This window comes from Malania oleifera, chromosome 5 (genome assembly GCF_029873635.1).
Source record: "Malania oleifera isolate guangnan ecotype guangnan chromosome 5, ASM2987363v1, whole genome shotgun sequence".
Lineage (NCBI taxonomy): Eukaryota > Viridiplantae > Streptophyta > Magnoliopsida > Santalales > Ximeniaceae > Malania > Malania oleifera.
In genome coordinates, this window is record NC_080421.1 from 21,493,908 (window position 1) to 21,505,251 (window position 11,344).

At 37.6% G+C, this 11,344-nt stretch overlaps 1 protein-coding gene across 1 annotated transcript; it reads right to left on the minus strand.

The window, feature by feature from the left end:
- Positions 1–284: 284 nt before the first annotated feature.
- LOC131155884 (uncharacterized) lies at positions 285–5,992 on the minus strand. Its single transcript, XM_058109332.1, has 2 exons — positions 5,767–5,992; positions 285–592 (listed from the first exon to the last, which is right to left on the minus strand). The coding sequence occupies exons 1-2, from the start codon at positions 5,990–5,992 to the stop codon at positions 285–287; spliced, it is 534 nt and encodes a 177-aa protein (XP_057965315.1).
- Positions 5,993–11,344: the final 5,352 nt, after the last annotated feature.

An 11,344-nucleotide genomic window follows, 5' to 3' on the forward strand; every position in this document is an offset into this window, starting at 1 on the left:
CCTTTTTATTTTAAAATTACCCAGACCTTAAAATAATTAAATACTACGAATTAAATTCCTTGTTAAACTACTTGAGTAAAATAATTAACTGGAACATACTAACGCTAAAATAAAACTTTAAATAACCATTCAAGAATCTAATTTTTTCTACTAAAAAAAATTCAATCTACAACTATTCTTCATAGAATAAAATGAAAGAAAAGAAAAGAGAGAGAGAGAGAGAGAGAGAGAGAGAGAGAGAGAGAGAGAGAGAGAGAGAGAGAGCTAGAGAGAGAGTTGCTGGGCTATGCAGCAGGTTGTAGAGGAGCTCGAGATGATGGCCTCTTGCTGGAGAAGAGGAGCTCCACAGCCAGTGTGCTATAGATGTTGCTGCTGCTCGTGGTTGCTGGTATAGTAGCAGGGGGGCTATTGTTTGGAGACTTCTGCGGAGGAGAGGAACAGCCGGCTGTGCTCTGAGGCGTGGAGAAGCTGGTTGCAGCAGCTGACCTCGGGTCTTCTGCTAGTATGGAGTGGGATGGGAGTTGTGCATAGGGCACGATGGTGTCTGCTAGTATGGCTGAGAGTAGAGAGAATGAAGGAGAGGGCAGAGGGGCTGGAAGAGCAGGGGAAGAAAGAAGAGCAGGGGAAGAGAGAGGTCTAAATTTGAAGCTGAGCAGGAGAGTTGGAGAGAGTTTGAGGGAAAGCAGGGGGAGTTTAGGAAAAAAAATTGAGTGAGAGAGAGGAAGAGAAGGGAAAAAAACTAATTGAGAAAGAGGGAGAGAATCGGGAAGGAGGGGCTGAGTGAGTGAGGAAGGGAGAGAAGGTAAAAGCAGTAAAGAAAAGAACAAAAAAAACAAACTAAAGGAGAAGAAGAAGAAGAAGAAGAAGAAGAAGAAGAAGAGGAAGAAGAAGAAGAGGAAGAAGAGGAGAATGGGGAGCCCCGGGGGCTGCCTGCGCAGGGAGAGGAAGAGAAGGGGAATTAAGGGGGAGCTGGGTTGTCCTAGGATCCATGAACCCACGACCCAACCCGTTTGGAAAGGGTTGACCCGGCAACTTGATTTTTTATATTTTTTTCATTCTCTGTTCATCGCAAATCTGACTCTTCTGGAGCCTGTTTCTCACAAAACTCAAAACACAAAAGTTGTATATATCCTTTCTTCTTTCTCCAAAAATTTGAATCGTCTCGATCGGAGCTCGGACGGAAAAGTTATGTATGAAATACAAACAGGTGTCGGTTTTGGTTCCCAAAAATTTTCCTACGACAAAAAATTACCAAAACTTCATAAATAGTGCAATAAAGTTCAAGAATGATGATTTTGGCACTTTATTAAAATATTGGACAATTTTGGACATTTAATTAAAAATATAAATGGTAAAACCCGGGTTAAGATGCCCAATTACGCAGTTTTGACGCGTAATCACACCCCCCAGCTAACGTTTTGCTAGTCTCTAGCAAATGACGTAAATGAATTTCAGGGTGGTGTCTACAATTACAAACTCCGGTGAACATGAAATCGATGCACATGCAACACAGCCATACCGTTTCACATACAAGAATATAACTAAATTTCACACAGGCTTGTTCATATTCAATGCACACGACTCCAAAGCATGTCACTCATGCAAGCGTCATCGTTTATATGTCATTTAAGAGCAATATACTCACATGAAGTTAATCAGTGGCACATTCAGAGTTAATGCAATCATATAAGTTCAAGTTTAAACAGGTAAACTCTCAAGGTGTGCGTGATGTGTGTGACTCAGTACACCTAGGACGCCAGTGGACACCTACAGAACGGTCGCTTTGACTCGGCCTAACTGGTATACCCTTAAGAACACTCAAAGAAAATGGGTTCACTCATCATATGTGAGGAGGAGTGTCGCGATCAAACATTCCACATATTAAAGGGAACAACGCTAAGTATATGGAGTGGACTAGTCTGGAAAGGATCTAGCCTATCTATAAGGTGTCGATTCCTTCACCCTAGCATCTTCTCACCTACTCACCATATCCAACTGAAACCACCCTAGATCAACTTATTCACAAACTTGTCGTGAATGCATCTGAGGCATTAATCAGTTGAAGAATCTTCATACGTGGAAAATATGTGTCTTCCTTGACTTTTTGTGATATGTATTTGGGCCGGCATTGACATTTCATTTCATGCGCATGTGTATTGCTTATTCTTTTTTTTTTTTATGCTCATTCTTTATTTTCTGTCTTTTCTTGAGCAATAAGGACAATATTAACACTTCTTTTGTAATCTTCATACCATCAATGGGAATTGAGCTCGAATAGGAGTTCATGAATTAAGTCTATCTCTAGGGGTGGCTCAGCCTTCACATCTTGAGTAGGCTACAAGACCTAGGTTTCTAGCTCCCCACTAGGTGTCACCTCTAAGCTAGCAAATCAAAAATAAATACTAGTGTACAAGGAATCATCCAGAAAAAGAGAATTGAGTTCCATGAATTCTGATTTGATATTAACGCTCAAAAGGACGATAAATAGCTCAAGGATATCTCACAAGGTGTCATAGTCACCACGGGTGCTCTCTCAGTGCTCACAAGAAACCCTAAGTGCAATGAATCACGTAAATGTGTTTATTCAGCCTCGTGAGATGCTGTGTAAATACAGGAAATTATATAGTCAAATTAACATGAATGTACTACTAATTGATTCTTCATGGAGTCATAAAATCATATAAAGAGAAACTATGCATGATTGACTCAAGTGCGTCATTCTTAAGTTATACGCAAGTATGTGAAAGGTATGAGTCAGTGTTAAACATGGCATAATGCAATGTAATTCCTTAGTGCTCCTCTTTCCTTCTCTCTTTCTTTTTGATTTTTTTTTTTAATTTTTTTTTTTTTGGTTTTTTTTTTTTTAAACCCAGTACGTGTACGTGCACAGTGTCACATGCAAATGCTCATCCCCCCCAACTTAAGTGAACATTGTCCTCAATGTGAAAGCATAAGGGAAATAGAAAGGACTGTGCACAAGAAAAGTAAAGCGCACCTGAGTGACGAAATAACAAAAATCGAACTACGAGAAAATGGTCCTAAAAACTAACTAAAAATAAAATAAGATTAAAAAAAGGAAAATAAGGGAAAGAAAAACATCACAATTGTCTGGCGGAGGCTTAGGAGGAATTTCGTCTGGTGGCCGCAAGTCTATAAATTGCATCGGCGGTTCTCCAAATTTGAGCCGCCATAATCGATCAGTCGTCATACCTGCATGAAAATCAACCTTAAATAAATTAATGCGTGTCAAAATACCAAACAATTTGTGTGCAGGTCGACCCTCGTGTGTGGATAAGAAAGGGTCTTTATTCAACATTGTTTCCAGGAAATGTGCTTCTTTACGAACGAACGTGCGATGGGAAGTTATTGGAGCAATTACCTATAGTTCTTCAGAAGCATTAACATTAAAGGTTTTACTTGCTTCTTTGAAAATTATATGCTCACCAGACTGGTCACCCTGTTTATCGAGTGTACATATCATCATACCACTGCAGAAGTCTGCCTCCACATTAGGCTCCTTAACATCTGATTCAGGCGGGAGTGACGGTTTCACGATTTCTGTGCTCGGAGTATGAGGTACCACAGGTTGGTACTTCGTATGAGTATCAGTCTCCTCATCAACTAACTGCTCTGCTTCTGGCCCCATTTCCTCTAATTTTTCGTTGACCTCTTCTGGTTCAGCCGTGACTTCTAGTGCTGGGACAACTGGTTGTCCGACGATGAGCATCTCAGGTTGGGGAAATTCTTTCTCGCTTCTCAAAGTAGTGGTGGCCTCTGCTGTCTCAAGAGAAACATCATGTATTTGTTGGTGTGGCTGCTGGTACTCTAGAGGACTATGCTGAGGTTCCACGGGCAATTCTTTGTTTTCTAAGATGTCCAACTGTGTGCTTATCGCATTAATGGTATCCTGCAATTCATTATTATGATCGACTTGAGTTTGCATGAATTGTTGGAGCATGTTCGCCATTTGAGTTATGCTATCCTCGAAAAGGTCTGATGACGTACAGCTCGGAGAGATCTGTTGTGGCTGATATTGAGGCGGATGGTTGTTTGGGTAGTTTGGTGGCTTGTATACATCTCCACCACTAATTGTGCTGGTAGGATGTGCAGTCATGAGTGCCTGAGTGTATCATGTATTGCATTGTGGGACATTGTCAGCTAAGTAATCAAAGAATGATAATACCTGATCTGGATCCTCGCTGACGGGCTCTCCATTAGACATAGTCTAGACAAAACACTTGCAATCAAGGGTAAGAGCACTATAAGAACAATCACCTAACCTCCATAATTCGAACCCGTGATGTGGACAAGTGCTTAGTAGATCCTTGAATCACTCCCAGTAAGCCCGAAATGTCTCGTCATCCTGCTGCACAAAATTAAGAATCTGTTCCTGCAAAAATTGTGTTCTCTGTGAGGGACAAAACGCATGCAGGAATTCACGCTCCATATCAGACCAATTAGTGATAGAATAAGGTCTCATAGGATGAAACAAAATCAGTGCCCTATCTTGCAAAGTAGCAAGAAATAAATTCAGTCTAGTAGATTCGTCAGCTCTAGCATGAGAGAAAACATGTTGCAGGTTAACTCAAACTCTACTAGATGCTGATAGGGGCACTCAGATTCTGACCTGTAGAATTCAGGTAGCAATGACGTCCTCTCACGCTGCATCATGAAATTAAGCTCGTCATAAGGCAAAACAGTGGAAGAGGATGCAGTGGCATATTCAAGCTGCAAAAAGTCCATTATCGTGCGCGGTGTAGGTGTAGCCATTCTTCAAAACTCGATTTTTTTTTTCTGTTTTTGTGTTCTATTTTTTTTTTCTTTTTCATAAAACTAACAAGAATGACGGGAAAAACGCAATTTTGAGACTAAGACTGACATTCCAAGGCAACGGCGCCAAAAAATTGACTCACTCGAAAAATGAGCAGCTCGGAAGTTATCCCAAGTATAGGAGTTCTGCCGTATAATATTAAAACCAAGGGCTAGATCGTTTCCTCAGGGAATGCGTTTAATCTCAGATTTTACATTTTTCCAATCGAAATTAAAAAGGTACTGAACTCGGTTCAGATTCAGGATTTTCAAAATTGTTTGATTTTACTTTTAACAAATTAAATAGCACGCAAATTAAAGTCCTAAAACTAACATGTATTGAACTAAAGAACAAAAACTGAAACTCTAATCTACTCATGGAAACACTGAAACACGTGTTAATGAAATATGGCAGCCTAAAACATGGAATTAAACACTCACGCACTAAAAATCAAACCTTTAATATGGATCAATAATTCAAACCAAGAACTCGAACAAAAATGCAAACACATCAAAAATCTAAACTTTCAATGATACCGAAAAATAAAAATACGAACTTTAACAAAACTGAAAAATATGAACTTTGATGAAACTGACCCTAACTAAACTAAACCTCAAAAGAAAAATTAAAACATGGAAAACTTCAAAACAAAACAATATTTTTTTTATTTTATTTTTTTCCTTTTTATTTTAAAATTACCCGGACCTTAAAATAATTAAATACTACGAATTAAATTCCTTGTTAAACTACTTGAGTAAAATAATTAACTGGAACATACTAACGCTAAAATAAAACTTTAAATAACCATTCAAGAATCCAATTTTTTCTACTAAAAAAATTCAATCTACAACTATTCTTCATAGAATAAAATGAAAGAAAAGAAAAGAGAGAGAGAGAGAGAGAGAGAGAGAGAGAGAGAGAGAGAGAGAGAGAGAGAGAGCTAGAGAGAGAGTTGCTGGGCTGTGCAGCAGGTTGTAAAGGAGCTCGAGATGATGGCCTCTCGCTGGAGAAGAGGAGCTCCACTGCTGGTGTGCTGGAGATGTTGCTGCTGCTTATGGTTGCTAGTATAGCAGCAGGGGGGCTGCTGTTTGGAGACTTCTGCAGAGGAGAGGAACAGCCGGCTGTGCTATGAGGCGTGGAGAAGCTGGTTGCAGCAGCTGGCCTCGGGTCTTCTGCTGGCATGGAGTGGGATGGGAGTTGTGCATAGGGCACGATGGTGTCTGCTGGTATGGTTGAGAGTAGAGAGAATGAAGGAGAGGGCAGAGAGGCTGGAAGAGCAGGGGAAGAAAGAAGAGCAGGGGAAGAGAGAGGTCTGAATTTGAAGCTGAGCAGGAGAGTTGGAGAGAGTTCGGGGGAAAGCAGGGGGAGTTTAGGAAAAAAAACTGAGTGAGAGAGAGGAAGAGAAGCGAAAAAAACTAATTGAGAAAGAGGGAGAGAATCGGGAAGGAGGGGCTGAGTGAGTGAGGAAGGGAGAGAAGGTAAAAGCAGTAAAGAAATTAATAAAAAAAACAAACTAAAGGAGAAGAAGAAGAAGAGGAAGAAGAAGAAGAGGAAGAAGAGGAGAATGGGGAGCCCCGGGGGCTGCCTGTGCAAGGAGAGGAAGAGGAGGGGGTTTAAGGGGGAGCTGGGTTGCCCTAGGATCCATGAACCCACGACCCGACCCGTTTGGAAAGTGTTGACTCGGCAACTTGATTTTTTTCATTTTTTTCATTCTCTGTTCATCACAAATCTGACTCTTCTGGAGCCCGTTTCTCAATAAACTCAAAACATAACAGTTGTAGATAATCCTTTCCTGTTTCTCTAGAAATTTGAATCGTCTCGATCGGAGCTCAAATGGAAAGGTTATGCATGAAATACGAACAGGTATCGGTTTTGGTTCCCGGGAATTTTCCTGCGACAAAAAATTACCAAAACTTCATAAATAATGCAATAAAGTTCAAGAATGATGATTTTGGCACTTTATTAAAATATTGGACAATTTTGGACATTTAATTAAAAATATAAACCATAAAACCCGGGTTAAGATGCCCAATTACGTAGTTTTGACGCGTAATCACTAAGCCAACTTGAGGTGCATAAGCACTAATGATATTTATTATCTCTTGTCCTAATACCATCTTGATTTTTATAATTCTATCCCTTACTCTAGTTGCATCCACAACGCTATCTTTTTAGTTTTGTAAATAATAATGTCTACTCCATTCTTATGGTTTTCTTTTCCAATGTACCAAAGTTTAAATCCTGATTTATCGATTTCTCTAGCTTTCTCCCCCACCCACTTAGTTTCTTGAAGGAAAATAATATAAATTTTTCTTCTAATCATTATATCCAAAATTTCCATGCTTTTACCCATAAGTGTCCATTCCAACTTGTTAATCTAATCCTAGTTTCCTAAACTAACGTCTTTACCTGCCCACGTCCAGAATGATGCAGGAACCTTCGCATATTTGACACCATACCCTGGCGCCAACACAGCCTGTCGCTTCGAGGCGACGACCTAACCCACCCTCACCCACTTTTCACTACACCCAGGTAGTTCAAGTGCAATGCGTTGCTCGTAGGGGACGCCCCAGAAAATATTCGGTAACGATTCATATCATAGTGATCTGAAAAATTTTACGCTGGCTGTCAGCTACCTAACGCAACCCTCCTCCTTAACCCGAGCTTGGGACTAGCTGTGTGTGAAAAAATTAGGAAAGTGCATCATAGGCGGAGTTTATGAGAATTTTAACCAAATGTTAATTTTAATGTAAGTTGCTCCCACTTAATTATGTAGTCTAATGTAACTCTAGGCAACTTCTTGATTATGCATCAAGCCTAATTCACATCTAATTTGGATAAAACTATCCTCTAGAAGTGGTTTCGTGAATATGTCTGCCCATTGTTCATCTATGCATACAAATTCAAGTGTCACATCTTCTTTTTGCATATGGTCACAAAGAAAATGATGCCTAATTTCTATGTGTTTAGTTTGTGAATGTGATATAGGATTCTTCGAGATGTTTATTGTACTTGTATTGTCGCATCTTATAGGAACTGTGTCATAGTGTAATCCAAAATCCATAAATTGTTACTTCATATATAGCATTTGAGCACAACAACTTCTAGCCGCTATGTACTTAGCATCAGCTGTGGAAAGAGCAACTGAATTCTGCTTCTTTGAAAACCAAGATACCAAAGAATTTCCTAAGAAATGACATGTGCCACTTGTACTTTTTCTATCTACTTTACTACCCGCAAAATTAGCATCCGACTAGCTAAGAATATCAAAGGAGGTATACTTAGGATACCATAATCCAAGTTCAATGGTTCCAATCAGGTATCTAAGTATTCTTTTGACAGGTAATAAATGGGACTCTTTAGGTGGATCCTGAAATCTCGCGCACAAACAAACACTAAACATTATGTCAGGCCTGCTGGTAGTCAGATAAAGTAAGCTACCAATAATCCCACGGTAGAGCTTAACATCTACTGGTATCCTTTGCTCGTCTTTGTCTAATTTTACTGAAGAGCTTATAGGCGTTCCTAGAATTTTACCATCTTCCATATTAAACCTTTTGAGCAAGTCTCTAATATACTTAAATTGATTTATAAAAATTCTATGTTTTGCTTGTTTGATCTGAAGTCCTAGGAAGAAATTTAGTTCTCCCATCATGATCATCTCAAATTCATTTTGCATACAACTTGCAAACTCATTGCACAACTCTTCATTTGTTGCTCCAAATATGATATCTTCTATGTATATTTGTACTAGGAGCATGTTGTCATTCTTAGATTTGATGAAGGGTGTTGTATCTATCTTTCCTCTAATAAATCCATTATCTAGTAGAAAATCGTTTAGCCTTTCATACCAAACTCTAGGAGCTTGCTTTAAACCATATGAGGCTTTAGTTAGTCTATAAACGTGATTTAGATGCTTATGGTTTTCAAAACTTGGGGTTGTTCTACATATACTTCTTCACTTATGTAGCCATTTAAAAATGTGATTTCGACATCCATTTGATATAATTTGAAATTCTTAAAAGTAGCAAACGCTAACAGCATTCGAATGGCTTCCATTCTAGTAACAGGTACGAAGGTTTCCTCAAAATCTATTCCTCCCTCCTGGTTATATTCTTGAGCTACTAGTCTTGCCTTATTTCTAACAACTATTCCATTTTCATCTTTCTTGTTCTTGTATACCCATTTTGTTCCAATAACTGTATGATCCTCAGGTCTAGGAACTAATGTCCAAACTTTATTTATCTCGAACTAGTTTAATACTTCTTGCATAGATATCACCCATGATTTATCCCCATTTGCTTCACTCAAATTTATAGGTTCTTATTGAGATAAGAGTGCAAAATGACTAATCATATTTCTAAGTGAGTATTATGTAGCTACTCTACATGATGGTTCACCTATAATTTGATCAATGGGATGATTCTTTATGTATTTTCATTCTCTAGGTAGTTCACTAAACTCTTTTTCTCCTTGATTATCTTCAGAAAGTGTTTCCTCAACTTCTGTGTTCTTATCTGAATTATTTTCAATAGACAATTTTTCAAATTCTTTATTTATCTCTACTTCATCCTCTTTAGTCTTTTGAGCAAATGGATTGGACTCATTGAATACCACGCGAATGGATTCTATAGCGGTTAAAGTTTGTTTATTATATACCCTATAGGCTTTACTATCTAAGCCATATCTTAGAAAAATACCTTCATCAGATTTCACATCAAACTTTCCTAAATGTTCATTGTCTCTAAGAACAAAGCATTTGCAACCAAAGACATGAAAATATGAGATGTTTGGTCTATGGCCTTTCCATAATTCATAAGGAGTCATATTTAGAGATGGTCTAATCAAAACTTTATTTAGAACATAACAGGCAGTGTTTACTGCCTCAGCCCAGAAGTACTTAGGTAGTTTATGTTCATTAAGCGTAGTTCTGGTCAATTCTTGTAGAGACCTATTATTTCTTTCAACTACACTATTCTATTGTGGTGTTCTAGGAGCTGAAAAATTATGAGATATTCCTAATGAATCACAGTATTCTTCCATACCTTGATTTTTAAATTCTCTACCCCTATCACTTTTGATTTTAGTGATAGTGTATCCCTTTTCATTTTGAATTTTCTTGCACAGTTTAATAAATTGTTCACAAGCTTCATCTTTGTGATGTAAAAATAGTACCTATGTAAATCTAGAATGATCATCAATGATAAAAAATGCATATGATTTTCCTCTTAAACTCTGAATTGGGTTTGGACCAAATAAATCTAAATGTAGCATTTGAAGTGGCCTAGTAGTAGAGATTACTTTCTTATTCTTAAAACTAGATCTTTCTTGTTTTCCTAGTTGACATGCATCACAGATTTTGTCTTTCACAAATTTTGTCTTAGGCAATCCCTAGACTGGTTTAGATATTAAGTCCATGTTTGTGTGTCCTAGTCTCCTATGCCAAATCCAACTAATTTCATTCATAGTAGAGAAACATCTCACACGTTGAGAAGTTAAGTTATCAAAGGTGGTGGTATATACATTTTAATGATGATCGGCAGTAAATAGAATTTTGTTATCAATTTTATATTCAACAATGCATTTGTCTTGTTCAAACGATACTCTATAACCTTTATCACACAGTTGACTTATACTTAATAAATTATGTTTTAAACCACCAACCAGTACGACATCATCTAAAATAAGTGATGGATCGTTACCAACTTTACCTACACCCATGGTCCTTCCTTTTGCATTATCCCCAAAAGTGACAAATCCTCCGTCATTTGGTGTGATAGATGCGAATTTAGTTTTTTCCCTAGTCATATGTCATGAACATCCGTTGTCCATATGCCATCTATCCTTTGAGGAGGATGATCTCAAGCATACCTACAATAGACATTTAAGTAACTATTTTTGGTACCCATTTTTTCTTGGGTCCATGGGGATTAGTGCTTGAATCTCCTTCAACTTTCCATAACTTTTTAATTTTAAGATCCTTGTTCTTAAAAGGACAATCAAATTTTATGTGACCTGTCCTTTTACATTTAAAGCATGTAGTATATTTATATGAGTCTTTTGATGGAGTATAAGCTTTTGATTCTCTTACAAAATAACCCATGTATAAATGCTTTTGTTTCAAATTTTATTTTCCTTTAAAACCAAGTCCTTCTTTATTTAGGGAATTTTTGTGTGCCCCAAGAAGTCTTTCAAAATTACTTTGGCCTTCAGTGAACATATGTATAATTTTAGAGTTGTCTTTCAACTTACTTTCCACTTCCTCAATTTTTAAATCCTTTTCTTTCATCACAGATGCATGAGACTCATTCAGATTTTCAATAAACTTTGAAAATTCTTTTACTTTATATTTCAAATTAGAAATTTTCTTAGTTTTCTTCTCAAGCATTTTAAGAGTGTACAAATATTCTTATTGCAATTCATTATAAGAAAACATGCTATTTTCATTTTCAAAATCATTGGAATAATAAGAAGATCTGAGAAAGATGATTGTACCTCAAGGTCATCATGTGTCATTAGATACAGATTGGCTAC